The sequence below is a fragment of the Platichthys flesus genome, chromosome 8, assembly GCF_949316205.1.
Source record: "Platichthys flesus chromosome 8, fPlaFle2.1, whole genome shotgun sequence".
Taxonomy (NCBI): Eukaryota; Metazoa; Chordata; class Actinopteri; order Pleuronectiformes; family Pleuronectidae; genus Platichthys; species Platichthys flesus.
The window spans coordinates 18,746,534-18,764,294 of record NC_084952.1 but is presented as its reverse complement, the minus strand read 5'-3'; the positions used below and the strand labels follow the sequence as shown (position 1 = coordinate 18,764,294).

Below are 17,761 nucleotides of genomic sequence, written 5' to 3'. Positions count from 1 at the left end.
TTCGAGGAAAATTCCCAGGACTTCTTTTTATTAAGAGAATTTCAGAACATAAGAGAGGGACCAGACACCTGCATTTGTCAGAGAAGGTTTCCAAATTTGATCGTTTTAAAAAAACCAGAGTGTTTAGAAAAGCTGACATGACAGCGTGGATGGAGCAGGAGCTGTTTTGTCACACGCAGGGTCGTCTTAGGAGACGGAGTCGGAGGCAATCGCTGTTCCCGGAATGTTTTCGCATGTTCGTCTTCCTCTTTCTTATGGACAACACTCTTCAAAACGCTTTTAATTTTTTTCTTTTAAAGCACGATTTAAATGAAAGAAAAAAAACAAACACAAAAAAAACAAGACCATGGGGCGGAGGCAAAAAGGGAAACTCACTGCACATTTAGAGGTCTAAAAAGAAATCACCCACATTAACATGGCTAAAACTGTCGATAAAACATGGATAAAAAGCTGAACTGTCAGGGGGGAGGAAGGTCTAACCTGTGGAGGGAGAATAGGGGAGGAGGAGGAGGAGGAAGTGGAGAGATCGGGGGGCGGGGCGAGCGGCGGAAAAACATAGGAATACACAACTCACGACGTAGCCAATCCAGCAGGGACACACTTTCTACACCAAACAAGCCTTCGACAATCATGAAATGCCATTTAAAAAAGATTTTAGTGTGTTCATCTTGCTTGCAGACACTTGATATGACCACTGCAAATCTGCAAGGCGCTCCATAATCAGCTTTGCTTTTTGTGCTAAAAATCTGTACGGATACTTATAAAATCATTGATAAAAATATTCCTCTGTTAACAATACGCCTTGGAGGGAAGCCGTGTGAGAGACTTGGGGCGGAGGGGGGGTGGGGGGCTGGCAGGTTGGCTGGGGGGATTTGGGGTCGAGTGGGGTGTGGGGTAGGTGTAGAGGAGGAAGAGGAAGCTTGGGCAGTGGTGCTACTCGGACTTGGCCTCCTCCTTGGCCTCCTCGGGGGCTGCCTCCACCTGTGGGACGAAGACGACAGGGGTCAAAACTTTTCTGAAGTCTGTAATACCGGACTTCTCCTGCGGCGGAGAACTCTGCCGTCCGCTCACCTCGTTGGTCTTGGCCTCTCCATTCTCGGAGTGGTTTTCCTCATTCGCCTCTGCCTCGGCGTTCTCCTTTGCCTTCTTGGTCTTCTTGTCCTCTTTCTTGTCGTTCACAGCCTTTTCTTTCTGCAGTGGCAAATAATGAGACGTGTTAGTAGGTTGAATTTGCACGTCTACCTGTGTCTCGCATTGTTTTCGGGCCGAGCGCCTCCTTACCTTCGCTGCCTTCTTGACCTTTGGCTCCTGCTTGGCTGCGGCCGGTTTCTGCTGAGAGAAAAGGGAAAATGTGCAGGTAAGACCTCGACGATTTGCCAAATTGCAGTTTTTCTTGTTATTCTGAGAACATCCGGCTCAAATCAGATACTTTTTGTAAAGGATGACCAAGAAACAAACGTCCAAAATCTTCTCTTTTATTAAAGACTTTCACTGAGCTTTTATACACATTTTATTGATTGTCTCAATTGTTTGAGGAATTAAAACAACATTAAGACATGAAATGTTGGAATTCTGAGAGCCTCTATTGGTATTTAGTTAATACTACAAATAGATACATGTTGAGTTGTGTTTAGAAACAGATCCTGCACTTTTTACTTTTTCTGACATTTATATATTTTTTAAACTTTACCATCTGTCTATCTTAAGCTTTCCAACTTTATAACGCTTCAATGTAGTACATAAATGTGTATTACTAATTCTTGAGCTTGATGTAATAAATATTATGTGTTTAGCAGTTTTTTGTCAAGGGAATCAGTACTTTTGATAAGACAAATTCTTTGTTTTTGTGTCTCTAAAAGCTACGTTAGACTTGATTCAATCAGTATTGTGTGTGTGCGAGCTCTTTGAAGAATTACAATAGGTTTTACATGTTAATGAACTGTATCTGTTGATGTAAATTAGTGTAGCAACACTGTGTTTCTTCTTACCGCTGATAACCGAGCTGATCTCCTCTTGGGCTGAAACAAGACACAAGACTGTTATCAGGGGGTCATTGTTTTGATTGAGACTGTATTCACAAAACACACATGTGACTTTGATATTAAAGTATCACCTTTAAGAAATAAACTGATCAAAATGATTTCTTATCTCATGTGTTGTGTGCTGCTCAGTGTTTCGCCCTCTTACCTCATCCTTTTCCCCTCCTTCTGTTCCCTGTGAGTGAAAAACACAAACAGAACAGTTAAAATAGAAAAACTATAATATACAACATTATTATCAGTTTAATTGTGTTTATACGAACAGCAAACTGCTGTTTAATGCTTCAGGTGCATATTATGGATAATTACAGACCTGCTGAAAAAACTTTTGAGTTTGGTGTCAAAATAAAAATGTATCCTAAATAGAGTTAGATTTAACGTATCACAGCCTGGTGGTGTTGTGGCATTGTGTGATTTCTGGATCAGGCTGTGAGGGCTGAGCCATGCGGGCCCCTGGAGCCATGTTCTGAGGGCCCGGGCCCCGCTCTCCCCTCTCATTCCCCCATCTCCTTCTCCCATTCAGTGCATGCAGCTCGGATTTGAAAGCTGGCGCGGGAGTCTCCGAGAAAGGGGGGAGGGACTCTGGCCGAGGCTGACCGCGGGCGCCACCGGGCGGCGGCGCGGCGCCATCGCAGCCATTTGGGACCACGAACAAAGAGAGAAAATATATAATTTTACCGAAACGCGACGGCGAATGTTCGCTTTCGCGGTCAAAACGCAAAGTAAAAGCACCGGGGCATTTTTTGGCGCCGTTCGCGGCCGGTTCGGAGCGCGAACGGCGATAAGCGGGGCGTTTGTTCTCGGTAGGTCGGCGACGAAGGTGGACGAGAGCTGCAAAGCATGGCTGCTGCTTGTGCTTTAACTGCATGGAGACCGAGAGAGACTTCTGACTCCCCCAAAGGACAGCGGCGCACACACTCCGACACCAATTACAGGCCGTTCGCGAGCAGGAAAATATTCACAATAACACACAAAAAATGCACATTATATCTGGAACATAGGCAAAAATTAGCAGCGAGGAAAAACCGTCACACATTGCGTTATAATTAAGTAATGTCTCAGAGGGACGTCTTCCCGGTCGTTTGCATTGCTCTAGGAGCTGAGAGGCGCCTCAAAGTGTTTGGATGGTTTGGAGGATACGCACCTTTCTCTTGGGCATGTTGATCTCCTGGAGCTGCTCTTGCAAAGACAACTAAAACTGTTGTTCTCTGTGGGTTCAGTGCATGTGAAGACGAGTGTCTCCCTTATGCTCGGCAGTGTAGTAAACACACTGGAACAGAGAGGCGAGTGGTTGAATGGGGGGAGGGGTGCGGCTAAAGGCATGATTGATAGGGCCTCGGCCAATCGGGTGACGCCATTCGGGGCTGCAGAACACTTGGAATTTTTTGGAGCCGGTGATGTTTCTCGGAGTCTGCTCGAATGGCTCCTTCTTGCAGGGAGCGATTGGAGGAAGCCTGCGAGTATGGGAGAGGGCAGCACCCCGGCTCCGGCACCGAGTGGTGCTCGCCGTGCACCGTTAGGCCCGGAGGCTCACAGCCGGGTGCACCGTTACACAGGCCACCGGCGGCAGCCCAACGCGCCCCGGTGCTTTAAAGCCACACATCCACGCTGGCTGCGCCTAATTAAACAGGCCGGGGGCGCACATCTGCAGCAACCCCGCGAGGAGACACCTCTCCACAAATACACTTTGAGTCCAATATGGCGCCCACTCCTCTCCCGACACATTTTTTTTTTGTTTGTCAGTCGGCTTTCCTAAATTCATGTCAGGGGGAACGAGCCGGGCGCCGTCTGCTCCAGACGCCTGCAGGGGGCCCACAGAGCCCGTCTAATGATGAACGAGGCTGCACAAGACGGTGCTTCCACAGGCTGTGCTGTTACACAAAGCGCGCGACGGTGTTCACAATCATGGCAGATTTATACATGTTCACACATATGGTGCAACCACGCCTGTGTTTACCAATAACACCTGCAACCGTGCGTTCGTTCCATGCGTAAAGGGACAATGGATGGGTGTCTGGCGCGAAGACAATGGGTTCGATGCTAAAAATTCAGACTCTCACTGTGGTGCCACCATGATAGGCCAACTGCCCCTCTCGCTCTCTCTTGCTCTTTGTGAGCGTGCGTGTACGTGTCTCCAAGTGTGTCCTCTTCCCCCCCACACACAAACACACACACACACATTCAGAGAGAGAGAGAGAGAGGGAGAGTCTAAAAGGGGCGGGGAGGCGGAGGAGGAATGCCAAGCTCCATCCAGTGTAGAGAAGCGGAGCGTTTACGCACATAGTCTGCGCTGCCTCTACAGCTGACACAACGGAGCGCGGTGAAGTTTCGCTGTTGTTGTCATTGTTGCGTTTCTGCCTCATCACCGAGCGACCCGAGCCTGCAAAGTGTCCGCAAAGGGCCGAGGACATCCAACCAACCAACCGGACTCGAGTCAGCATCGGGGATTTACCATGGTGATCAAAGTGTACATAGCATCGTCCTCCGGATCCACCTCGGTAAGAGACACAAGGAAAGCATCGTCTGTGTGTGCATGCGTGTGGTGTTATGTGCAGCCTCAAGCAGAAAGGAGGCTGAACTTTTACCGAGCTCAATAAGTGATGTCCAGCCGACTGTGAGCGACTCAGTCTGGAGCGGTCTGACTCATCAGAAAGCATGCAGCTCTGCCCTTCTCAACACTCTATACACAAATGGAGTCTCTAAAAGTGTCTGCCCTGGTCCCTTTCAAACTTTGTCACACAGGCAGGGAGGAAGTCTGAGGTGACAAACCGATTAGAGGACACATTTGTCTCTCTCCGCTTCCTGAAGTGACAGAGATGTGTTTCTGCAACTGGAACCAGACAGAAAACAGGAAAGGCCATGTGGTTCAAAATCAATACACGTACTGAAAGTTGTCCACACCCTGTCACCTGATGCCTGCGCAGACCGCTTGTGTATTTGATGAAGGAGTTGTGATGTAGAGACTCGATTGTTTGCTGCGTTGTTCTGCAGCCTGCAGCTTCAGCTTCATTTTTATTGCCAGTTTCTCCCAGAGTGGGGAGGAATGATGGTGATGCAATTCTCCAGGGCCCCCTTTTCAGATATGCAGCTGCAGCCTCGAAATGCTTAGGCACTGTTTAGGAATCATTGGAGGTCTGGGTCAGAGTAGACTTACGCTGTGCAACAGTAGAAGTTGAAATCTGGCTTTAGTGTGTTGCTTTTTTGCATAAACCTATTAAACCTATTCAACTCAAGGCTATTGCAAGATTCTGGACATAAACTGAGTTTCTAGCATCCAAGCATTGTCTCTCATATATTTAAGGTTGTTATTAAAACATTAAATATTGCACATTTGAAAGGGCTGTGATGGAAATAGCAAAGAAATAACAGACTTATATCAAAATCCACACGTTTTCCCTACAAAGAGGTCACTGAGAGTAAAGTCCCTTGTCACATTTAAGATGATTGACACTCCTCGAGCAGCTCATTTTCATAGCTCATGCACAAAGGAAATTATCAAACCCAGAGCTTGTTTTCAGTTTGACAGCAATGAGTTATTTAATTGCCCTTACAGTAAATGACATTTATCAGGACTCAGCAGCAGCAGCAGCAGCCTTACAGGACAGGAGCCTGCTGTAAAGTCGAAATTTAGAGTCAGTGATGCCATCACCATTCTGGAGCCCGTCTTGGAAAATGCGCTGTCCCTCATTGATTTGTCTTTAGTAAATTATGCCGGAGTTGGTGGACGACGATATTTGCTCTTTGCACTGCAAGACTTCCACTCACATTATCATCTACAATCTGCATCAGTACTGGTGTACTGATTTAATCGAGCTTCTGCACAGTTAATGCATCATTTCTGTTTCCTTGGGATCCGCTCCACTGTGTTGACTAACTTCTTTGGTTTCATTACCTACATGTTTTTGTCTCTTTATTTGTCGGCCTGGATTATGTCAAAACTTGATGGAAGGATGTTTAATTGTTCAGGACAGAATCCATCAAATGTTGTTGTGGATCTGGTTCAAGGGTCAGATCCAAGAATGTTTTTTTCACATTCTGTAACAAAGGGACATAGGACATTTTCCCAGATTTGTCAGTGAATATGGATCTTGATGAAACAATCAGACATGTTTCGGGAGCTAGAATTTATGGTTTCGTGAGGTTTGGTTCGGATCCAAATAGAAATCCCGATCTAGTAATTTTAAATGTGGTTTCATGAGTTGACTGTTTGTCCTCGGTGGAGGCTTGTTGTCCCTGAGTACCTCTCTAATTTAATACTGAGATGTGCTGTCCCATTATAGAGTTTATAGGACTAACTCTTCGTCTGACTTACACAGTATTTAATTTAAAAATGTCTTGAGAATGTGTTTGATAAGTGTGGGACGGTGGAAACTCTGACCTCCTCCAGGCTTGTAGTTAGATTTCATCAGTGACCACACACAACAATGTGATTTGCATTCCACCATCCACCAGTGTCCACTGCGACATGAATCACTCCAGTCTAGTTAATCATGTGAGTGGAACAAGAGCCACAAACTGGGAGACCAGGAGGAGGATTTGAAAACCAACAATTCAAGCTCAAGCTTGACTTGGGTAATGACTGCAGTGAAGCGAAGGAGACAGTGAAAAGGGATCCAGAGGGATGTGTCAGATTCAGCAGATCACATGGTACAACAGTAAGAATTATTCAGACCTATCCATTTTCCAAAGGCTTCTATTTTGTGGACAAACATTTTAGTATAGCTTGTATTTCCATTGATTTTCTGAAGAATATGAATCATGTAACAGCAAAATGGTATGGCCAAGGTTTAAGAAATAACTCAAATTTTCTATTACAGTACAACCATTGCTGGTGCATAAAATATGTGTACTAATCCATAAAGATGAGTTACAGAGAAGTACAGTATGGTAATAACAGATAATGAAGAACTTAAACAAGCTGCTGCATTTCAACATGATTGTTCCTCAATGTGCAGATATGGTGAAGAGATTAGGTGGGGCGCTGGATCTTCTTCCTCTTTAGTATGTACTTGCTGCATGGAGGCTAATATCATTCCTGGATCAAATGTTACCTTTCAAGCTGTAATATGAAGAAGATTATAGCAGCCTTATAACATAAAGCCATTTAGTAAAACACTAAATAACAGTCTCAGATTATTCCCATAGACTGTATATAAAGTATGTTTTCGGTATTGTGGAATCAACCCGCATAAGCTATAAAGACAAAGGTTTATTGCCATCGCCAGTGAGAGTGTTTCTAAGCAAAGCATTGGTTGGCAGTTAATTCCCCCCCCCCCCCCCCGACCTCTGACCCGTGTTAATCCTACGAGGACTGTGTTATCCCTGCAAACTGAGCGAGTGCTGGCATCATTGCATATCCAGCCACTAATGAGAAGCAGTGAGTAGGAGTCACCTGAAGAAAGGTTGCTCTAACTCGTTGTAAATTTTCCGGAGACGCATCTCACCTTACCGCAGATGGTCATGTAAAGATTAGGTCGTACTACATACACACATCCTAATATAAAGCTTACACAATGTTCTTATGAGATTTGTATGAACATGTTTGAGAGTAGGTCCATGTTTTCCTACTTCACTTGGTCCTGTGGTTACATTCAGGATAAATTTCATTAGCAAACATAGAATTTCTTTTAAATTACAAATGTAAATAAATAAACTGCACATGCAAACACACACACACACAAACACACACACACACACACACACACACACACACACACACACACACACAATCACACACACACACACTCTAAAGAAATAAATACAAGCGCACAGACAGACACACATACAAAGTACATCACATAGACTTGCATTCATTCTCCGAGAGATCCACAATACTTAATTACTCCCACAAGGACATTTTATTTCTACAGTCTATCCTATTCTTGAGACTTTCTCCTCAACCATTACTTGACTAACACTTAACATTAAACATGCATTCCCCTCAAAATGTAATTGATGACATCATGGGGTCTTGTTCTTTGTCCATTTAAGGGGAGACAAGTTCCCATAATGCGACTAAATGGGTTATAGCTAGACATAACACACACACACAGCCGTTTATCTTGACTAGACAATTAGGCCAACTAGACTTGCTGAGACTCATTGTGTGAAAACACATTTACGGCCTGCAGCCAGATTGTACAGTTTCCTCATTGCCACAGTAAATGCACCAAGACTCAGCAACAGCTTGATAACACTCTGTGTGAGATTGTGTTCCAATGTTTTATCTGTGTGTGCTTTCAAGTCTCAGGCTTTCTTCCCCTCAGTAAATCTCAGATTCACTGGGCGGTCTTCACTGTCTGTTTGACATTTATGGTCTCAAGTTGGCTGAGAGTCAGTTGGTTTGTACAAGAGGTCAGGTTTTAGGCCTTTTGCTGTTGTTTCAACATTGGGCTGCAGTGAAGGAACCCGGCCAGAGCAGCAGTGTAAGACGCTGTTCTAATGATGTTTTAATGCTGACTGAGCACAGGATTGGGTAGAGGCTACTGTTGCTGCTTTAGTTCGAGTACAAGACAACAACTTTTGTCTCTCACTGTCACAATGAGCTGGGAGTGATTGTTTCCTCTGGTCCAGAGAGAGCTCTTTCCAAATTAGAATGCTGGACTCCTGAAGGATTAGAGAGGTCATTTAATCTTACAGTATCAAAAACATTAAAAAAAGTTAACTCCTGTGCGTGTGAGTGAATCACTCTCAACCACAATCAGTTTCCCCTGTATTGATCGGAGCCTGTGCTGTGGATACAGTGCTTCTAATCAATGTCTGCCTGATGATGTCAGCGTTCTGACCCTTATTCTGGGATTGATCAGGTCTGAGTGTTATCTCAGTGCCCTGCTGCCACACTGTCAAATGATGATGATGACATGATGTGGAACACAACCCAAACACAGCATGGTACAGGTTCCTTTGCCATGGTTAACACAGGTTGTGGATTGTCCAAAATAATGATCAGTGCAACAATAGGTGAGTTGAATTACACCGACCTCTCATCTCTTGTATCTGTTCTTGTGTGCTGTGCTGTTTATAACAGAATGGGTATAGAAAGGATTCATTGAATGAATTAAACTCTGCAGCTCAGAGTGTTGCAGGAGTAAGAAAGGCACGTGTGATAGTTCCATTACTGACTGATCTAAATCATGTTGAGATGCAGCAGTTCTTTCTTCTTGTGTAGTAAAATAACGGGTTTGTGTAAAACATTGTTAACAGTGTTCTCTGGTATCGTGTGAAACAAAATCAGGAAGATAACTTTGAAAACAGATTAGTGCAAGTGATAATGTACATGGCAACATTTCCCCATTCCTAATGTTAACTTGATAACACAGTGTTTCAGCAGGTATAATGTTTACTAATATTTAGCACTTTGCTGATTTGCACTCAATTCAAAGTACAGCAGAGGCTAATGGGAATGTCACTAGTTTTACATGTTTTTGTCATAAGATTTCAATTCACAAAAGGAATCGGGTGAATTCAAATTGATGTGATGATGCCATTAGATGAGGAGTATGAGAATCTGTTCATCCACAAAGTTTCCAAGTTATATTGACACAATTACAAACGTAAAAAAAAAAAAATGAATTCCCTTAGGTTGTTACCAATTGAAGTAATGTTTGAGAGTTGTTAAAAAATTTGATTTTTTCAGTGCAAGAAAGTCATGGGTTCATTAAATACAGTAGGGTTCATCGTCTGGGAACAATGAATGTTACTGCAGAATTCAGTGTCCTTCTATCCAATAGATGTTGAGATATTTCAGCCAGCAGAAACTTATAGGGAAACACACATTTGTAAATTAGAATCAAATTAAATATATCATGAACACAAATAATTGACTTTGATGTTAAGACCCTAGCAGGCAGTAGAACATCATGGAAGCAGTCCTATAGTTAGATGCTAAGTTCAGACACTAGTAGAGTGTATCATGACGGGATTCTGATTGGACGGTTGGAAGGGAGATGACCTTGTATCCAGATCATAGGTGGTGCACGGGCCGAGGTGTGTCGCTCAGTTATGACAGTACTGAACCTTAGACTTTTAATAAAAATGACCCCCTCCCCAGATATGTAGCCAAAATATCCCAGAATGAACCTTTTCATCTTGCGTATTTGAGCAGGAGTGACGAGGGGATGGGGCATGACATTTCACACCATTTTATATCACCAACTAACTGAAACCACACTTACCAGAACAAAAAATAGCATTTGAACATACATCCCTGTGATGTGAACTGTCTAAAATGTGTTTTGTTTTGTACTTTTGACCTTTGGTCCATGTCCCATACACTAACATGGAGGAGATGGGGTTTAGCGATAGCAGGAACAGTGCGTATGTCTTAGAAGACATGCGCAAGAAGACAGTCTCCCTGATGTGTAAAAACTGAGCAGCTGGTGGGCCGAGAGGAAAAGTCACTGGATCACCAGAGTCCTCAGGATTTATCATCTGGGGATCCTGAATGTCTGTACAAAACTGCATTAAAGTATATTCAATAGTTATTGAGATCTTTTAGTCAACAAGTTGTTGATCGACTGGCGTAGCCTGGCAAAAAACTCTGAGTAGGGGTTAGTTAGTGAGTGAGTGATTTTAGAGACAACCACTGTCTATATTTGCATACATTGGCAATGGGTTATGTAAATCCTAATGAGGAGTCCAGGTCCTGTCTGTTGACTGTCTGCAGACCTGACTCAGGCCCAACTCTTTCTCTCTCTGTCTTATCTAGATGGACTTAGCTTCCTTCACTGAAAGACAAGGGTGAAATGTGAGGAAACAAGAGAAGAGTAGTTGTTAAAAAACACATCCGATAGTGACAGTTTGGATTCTTCCAATTTAAAGAGGGAGGAAAAAAATGTACTACAAGACACTGGAGCATAAAGCGAAAGGTCTAAACAGGGCCAAGCTGAGAACTCTAACTGTGCAATTACAGTTAGGGGCAGATGGCATGAGGCCAGTTTGCCCTACAAATTAATTTTGCTTGGCAACAGTACAATGCAGGCTTGTTAGGGGAACGGTCAGGGGGCACACGTGAAGGAAAAACAGGGGCTTTGCATCTTTATGTATAACCTGTCATTTTAGCAATACAGGTTCAATGTTTTGCACAATGCAAAAATGCAAGTTGTTGTTTAAGTGTGGAGAGGAGCCTGAGCACATCTTTCCATCAGAGAGAGGCTCGTCTTTTTGTGCGTTTGGAGGGACGGAGAGAGGGGATGTGAGTTTGAGAGCTTGTGGCGTTCCACTCGGCTGCTTTGTCCCAAGCAGGTTGGGAGGGAGCTTGTTTTAGGACTTTGGCCTTGGGAGTGAAACTGCTGTCAATCTGTGCCACAGCTAATCTGCCAGCTCCCTCATTTCCATGTCTCGGTTTTGTTTCAGCAGATGGCTGTTAAATAATCCACCTGTCCCATCTGCAAAACCATAAAGTCTAGTGGAGACCTCGCATGGACTCGTCTGGACTGATAGGAAGAGAATACATCCATTATTACACACATAAAGTGTGTGAGTGTGTGTGTGTGTGTGTGTGTGTGTGTGTTGAAACACAAGCTGGTTGCGTGTGTCCCCATGCAGCAGGCCTTATTTGGCTCGTGTTTGACCAGTTACCTCCTCTCGAGTCCCAGAGGAGCGCTTGTTTCCGTCAGGCCTTGTAGGGCCATCCTCCCTGTGAAACACACCCACTGTCAGCTCATTGGACCACAGTTTCATACACTGAATCATAAATGCATATCCTTATAGACAGAGGCAGAATCAGGAAGGAAACATTCAGTATACTGAAGCATCTTTATGGTCTTAAAGTGTGTAATTCTAGGGGTTACCCGTGATATAGCAACTTAAAGGGATAATGAAATAGAGAAATTCACACATTAGCCACTCACCACTATGCCGATGGAGGGGTGGGTGAAGTGTTTGAGAACCCTTTAGGAGTTTCAGGGGTAACCAGCATTGCAACCAAACCCAATCCAATAGAAGTAACTGGGGAAAAAAAAAACTCCATACTGCTCCTGTGGTGTCATTTAAGAGTCAGGAAGCCCCAACTTTTAAATTTGACTCGAAACAGTGACACCATGTTTTTAGCCTAAATGTCCTCTGATTTCCTCCTCTGCCGCGTTAGCACGCACACACTGCACACAAGCTCTTGCCCATGGGTGCACACTGGGTATGTGGTAGCATCGCTAGTTCCGGTAGCATCGCTGCATAACTGCAGTTACTGCTAAGTATTGCTGATGGCCTTTGGGCGAGAACAAACACGAACGTGGCTCCAAGCGGGAGAATAAGAGAGATTTAGGATAAAAACACAGTGTAAATGACGCTGTGTTGCGTCAAATTCGAATTTCGGTGCTTCCAGACACTTGAAGGGCAGGAATAGTATGGAGGCATTTAATGTTTTCTTCTGTTGTTTTTTAGTGGTCACCATTTACTTCAATTGCATTGGATTTGGCTGCAACGCTGTTTATACCTGAAACTCCAAAAGTGTTTGTGACTCTTAGCCCAGCCCTCCATTGGACTAGTAGGTGATAGATAATGAGTGAATTCTCTTTTTTCGGGGAACTATCCCTTTAAGGACAGACCTATATTTCCCTGTGAAACAGGTGAGAGCCCACAGGATGTCACTGTTATTCTTTATAGACTTTCACATCTCTTTGAGTTTTTGTACAGGCAGGTTTTGGTACCAAGTATAATAGACTAGTTTAAAAGTTGCAATTTTATTCGTGGATAGTTTCACAAATGGTTGCATATTAATCTAAAATGTTCCTCAGTAGAACCTATACCTCCACCAAGGCTCCAAAGTCTCCTTAAAAATGCAATAAAGCTGCACTGAATTGTTGATTCAGTGCAGGCCAGTGCAGGCTGATTTTCACTTAGAGAAATCAGCCTGATCAACATTCTTGAATGAAGGCCTTGGAAATCAGTGAAAATTACCAAAGAAATCCTATCTCACAATGTTGACCTACTTTGGGATCTGCTCCCTGATCTGGACCCACATACAACTTTTAAGAGTTTTTCCCAGACCCATACCACATCCTTCCAACAAGCTTTGGGGTAAACTTCCCTTTCGAGTTTGTGCAATCATGCTAACACACCAAACAGACAACACAGACAAACAGTACAATATCCCATAAAGTGAGAAAGACAGCTACTATTGTTTGAACTGTCAACACATATATGCAGGGAGTATTTCTCACTTCAAATTAAAGTATGCAGCGTGTCACAAATGGTTTTGATATGGTTCCATTTGAAACTATGGAGAGAATGTTGGAGTCCAGTCTTGGGAGTTGCCGTCCTCCTCACTATCTGACATTTTTCTTCCAGATAAAACACAGTCTGTCCCGGCCGAGCTTTGCCTGAGTTCACCCTCTTCAGTACTCTTCTACCACCTCATTCACTTCGCAGCAAATGAGCTGTAACTTAGTAACAGCGCAGCCTGCAAACCTCTGTGGTGCTATTACTCACAGTGGAGAGGCACAGTGTCGTTATTGTTGCAACAGACTGACGGCAGCACGCTGAACCCTTATGTTTCCTCAAGTTAACACATGTCTAACTGACAACTTCCCCTCTCTCTCTCTCATCTCCCCCTGCACGCAGATCAAAAAGCAGCAGCAGGATGTGTTGGGCTTCGTGGCGGCCAATAAGATCGATTTCGAGGAGTGTGACATCGCGGCCAACGAGGCCAACAGGAAGTGGATGAGAGAGAATATCCCGGAGGAGTGCAGGCCAGCGACGGGGAACCCTCTGCCCCCACAGATATTTAATGAAAGCAAATATTGCGGGGTGAGAGACACGCAGACAAATGCCCTGAAATGTTGGCAAATGAGTGTTGCATGTAATTACAGTACTACTCCTACAGAGCTGGAGTGTGTCCTCAGTACACACAAATCATGCATGCTGGGTTCTGAATGCTGAATCTGCTTTTAGAGTAAATATGTAAAAAGCTGCACTTATTCATGTTTTAACTTAATAACAGATCAAATAACTGTTTAATGCTAAGTGTCGCTCATAGTGAAGAATCCACAGAGACTTATCACCCGCAGTCTACAGCTCCCCCTCGACTTTATAAAGCCTTTCACCTCCTGTTAGCTACATATTTTTCTTTTTCTTTTTATGGCCCCAATTAAGCACTCTCATCAATCTGATGAGATGCAGCAAGCATAGAGTGGCCCTATTTTCAGCTGGTCACCTTGTAATGCCATGTGTGTGATAAAACGTAACAGTTTTGTTACCTGGCAGCTTATCGAATGAAGTACTTCTCTGGCAGTTCTTTAGATTATACCGATCTTTGTCAAAAAGGCTAAGGGTTAGCCTACTGATAAAGAGTTGATAGCGTCATGATGCTGGCTAATGACGCCTAGCAACAGCCTTCACAACAACCCTTTGATTGATAGATGCACATACAGATTAATCAGTGTTGAATTCAGAGTGTGGTGTCTTATCTTTAAATAGAGATAAGTAATAGTAATGATAAAGGTTCTCACAAGCCCTGAACATTTGTGTCATAGTAAAATTATCATTTAATTTGAGGTGACAGTTTGGTTGTGAATGCTGAAAAACATGACAATTTGAAATTTGATATCTGAAAAAAATGTTGGTTAGCATGTTTGTGATGACGACAATGTTAGCGAGTTAATATCATTTTGAGGGATTTTAAACTTCTCTAATAACATTTCTCTTGTTAAGGTCTCAGATCAGCAAATTAAAGGAATAATTCAACAGTTTGCAAAGATCAACATCATTTTATCTCGTGAACATTAAGCTGGTTACCTTAGCTTACAGACTGGAAACAGAGAAATGGCTTAGCTGGGCCTGTCTAAAGGTAAAATAATCTGCCTAAGGTTTAGGACATATCCATTTCTTTGATCGTCACACAAATCTGAGTGAAAAAAATAGGGAAATCCCTTTTAAAACTCATAAAATGTTTAAATTTGTGAGCTTTACTGGGGCTGTTTCCCCCCTACTTCCAGTCTTTGCGCAAAGCTAACTTTCAGCTTGCTTAGGTTAATACATCACAGACACATATGAGGCTGGTATTAATCCTCTTATTTAATTCCCTGCAAAGAAGTTTATTTAAAAATGCCAAACTCTTCTTTTAAACCATCGTTTGAGGAGACAAAATTCACTGAACTGAAAAATCACACGGTATATTTTAACTATTCAGAAAGGTGCTATGGGATTGCAAAGGAGGATTTTTGGACATTTGACCTCAGCATTTCTAACATCGTGATGATGGCCCTGCTCAGATATACTCTACCACGGGCCCTGATGTTCTGTCCTGTCCCACTGCCATTAGATAGACAAAGGGTCTTTAGCCTGCTTGCTCCGAGGCATCATGCTGTGCAGCAAATTGATCGCTGGAAGTCAAGTCGTAAATGCAGGATGGGCTGTATTAGATGTCACAGACAAACAGAAGAGCATTTCCCAGGATACTTGTCGCTGTGGTGTCCCTTTTTGAGAAACCTGTGTGTGTGTGTCTGTGTGTACTGGAATGTATGTGTGTGTGTGTGTGTGTGTGTGTGTGTACTGGTATGTGTCTGTGGGAGAGAAAGGGGAGAGAAACAAAGGAATGAGAGGAGTGAAGAAATGAGACCGAACAGTAACTTGTTTACTCTGTGTTTTACTCTCAAAGACAATACCCCGCTGTCAGGCTGACTACTGAGGCCTGTCCTTAGACAAATAACACAACCATGACTGTTTCTCACAGACTTGTGGCATTTGCTGTTCGGACTGACGCCCTCGGGTTCTGCTCCAAAGTCTGTTTTACACTTAAGACACCTGATCCGCTGATCGATCCACTTCTAATTGTCTCTCTGCGTCTCCCTCTCCTTTCTCAGAACTATGAGGCCTTCTTCGATGCCAGAGAGGACAACGCTGTGTATGCCTTTCTGGGTCTCACTGCTCCCCCGGGCTCTAAGGTGAGCTTATAAACACAAACAAACACTGATCGCTTGTCCTTTGAATGAACTGCATTCCAGCAGCTCAACCATATTTCCTGTAAAACCGGTGCCTGAATATATATTTATCAACGCAGTTTGATTTCTATGCAGTAAAACACACACATTACATAATACATCTGTTCATGATAATCTAAGGCCAAAGCAGGCCTCTACCCTTTTTCCTCTTACTCCTGCACACTGGTGCCTCCTCTCTGTCTTAACAGGAACTGCAGGGAGGTGTGCCAGTTACCATAGAAACAGAGGGGTTTTCCTTTGAGTGGTGGCAGGGGATATATGAACCAATATCCTCCATTTTAATATAAAATACTCGGTCCCCCTTTTCATCTGTTCTCCCTCTTTGTCTCTTCCCAGGAGGCCGAGGCCCTACTGAAGAAAGCACAGCAGTAGCAGCTTTACACTGTTTCTACCTGAGACCACAGGCTAAGACCTGGACCCAGATCTGGACCCAGACCTGGACCCAGACCTGGACCCGGACTGACCTGGAAACGGTCCAGGAAATGGAAAAAAAGAAGCAACAGTTCACTTAGCTTATAAATATGTTGATGTTCGGTGGTTTTCCCCGATTGTTTTTTTTTTCTATTATTAATTTGTGTTCAGCTGTGCCTTGTCAGCTGTAGTGAAACGAGGTACTGCACCAGAGCATCATGGGTATCTAAAAACAGCTCTGCGTCCTCCACTTACCTCAATCTGCTCAGCCTTCTCGGCCTAATGGCATGTCAATCAACCATTAGCATGAATGTGTAGCTTACTGTCTGAGAACACATCATTACACACAATAAAACGGGCTCACCTTGAAAATTGTAACACTGATTTCATTGTTCGGCCAAAACAGAATGTTGTCCATGTTGACACCATTGTCATATGTGTAACTCAGCAGGTTTAATCAAGCACAAGTCTTATTAGTTGAATTCTGAAAAACATTGAGTAAAACGTTGTGCTCCTTACCCACCACTCATGTTGTCGACCAAACACTTAGCACCTTCGCTAGGAGTTAGCTATTACAATCCCAGTCCCTGTGTTCTTATTTACTTCATATTGTCTTAATGCTGTTTTAATAGCAAACGTTTTTTCTATAAGATGATATGTCTAAAAATAATAAAACATGCCAAAATGTATGCAAACACAGAAGGATGTGAAAGTTTTTTTATTTGCTGTGTTTGTTGCTTATGGGACTTGGTTGTTGCACTTCGCTTGTGGCCTTTTGTTTCACATAAATTCCTGTTTTATATAAGTTGGTATCTTCCCCAAAATAAAAGAGAAACAAGACTCCAAGCATGACTCTGGATTCGTCGTTACGAAACAACAAAGATTCCATCGACTCATCCATCCATACACGCATTATCCAAACTGCCCTTCCTTTGTGGGTCACAGGGGGAGCTGGAGCCAATCCCATTGCACGAGAGGCCTTGGACAGGTCATCAGCATATGGCAGGGCCAACATACAGAGACAAACAACCATTCACACTTGCATGCACACTTATTTAGAGTCAAGCTAAACCCCAATCTGTGTGTCTTTGGATTGTGGGACGAAGATGTAGTACCAAGAAAAAAAACATGTTGACACGGGGAGAACATGGAAACTCCACAAAGAAAGATCCTGGCCAAACTGCATTTCAACTGGGAACCTTCTTGCTGTGAGGCGACAGCACTCACTGCCGCATAATAATACTTTATTCTTTATATCCAATAGATGGTGTTACATCCCCAATTTGGTCAAGGGTAAGGGGGAGTAACAAAATACCAGATAAAAATATGTCATGAGTAAAGTAGGTCATTTAAGGTTGTTTACGGCCGGCACCG

At 43.5% G+C, this 17,761-nt stretch overlaps 2 protein-coding genes across 3 annotated transcripts; one reads left to right on the top strand and one right to left on the bottom strand.

Annotated features, from left to right (window-relative positions):
• hmgn6 (high mobility group nucleosome binding domain 6) lies at positions 1 to 3,343 on the bottom strand. 2 transcript variants are annotated; one of them, XM_062393781.1, is made up of 6 exons: positions 3,184 to 3,343; positions 2,188 to 2,214; positions 1,989 to 2,018; positions 1,282 to 1,332; positions 1,072 to 1,191; positions 1 to 981 (listed from the first exon to the last, which is right to left on the bottom strand). In XM_062393781.1, exons 1-6 carry the CDS (start codon positions 3,196 to 3,198, stop codon positions 934 to 936), a joined length of 291 nt encoding a protein of 96 aa, XP_062249765.1. In that variant the 5' UTR covers positions 3,199 to 3,343; the 3' UTR covers positions 1 to 933. The 2 variants fall into 2 exon arrangements, with proteins under 2 accessions (XP_062249765.1, XP_062249766.1); XM_062393782.1 differs by having other exon boundaries at positions 1,282 to 1,329.
• A 952-nt stretch (positions 3,344 to 4,295) lies between these two features.
• Positions 4,296 to 17,089, top strand: sh3bgrl (SH3 domain binding glutamate-rich protein like). Its single transcript, XM_062393867.1, has 4 exons — positions 4,296 to 4,537; positions 13,599 to 13,784; positions 15,839 to 15,919; positions 16,313 to 17,089. Exons 1-4 carry the CDS (start codon positions 4,493 to 4,495, stop codon positions 16,346 to 16,348), a joined length of 348 nt encoding a protein of 115 aa, XP_062249851.1. The 5' UTR covers positions 4,296 to 4,492; the 3' UTR covers positions 16,349 to 17,089.
• The last annotated feature ends 672 nt before the right edge of the window (positions 17,090 to 17,761 follow it).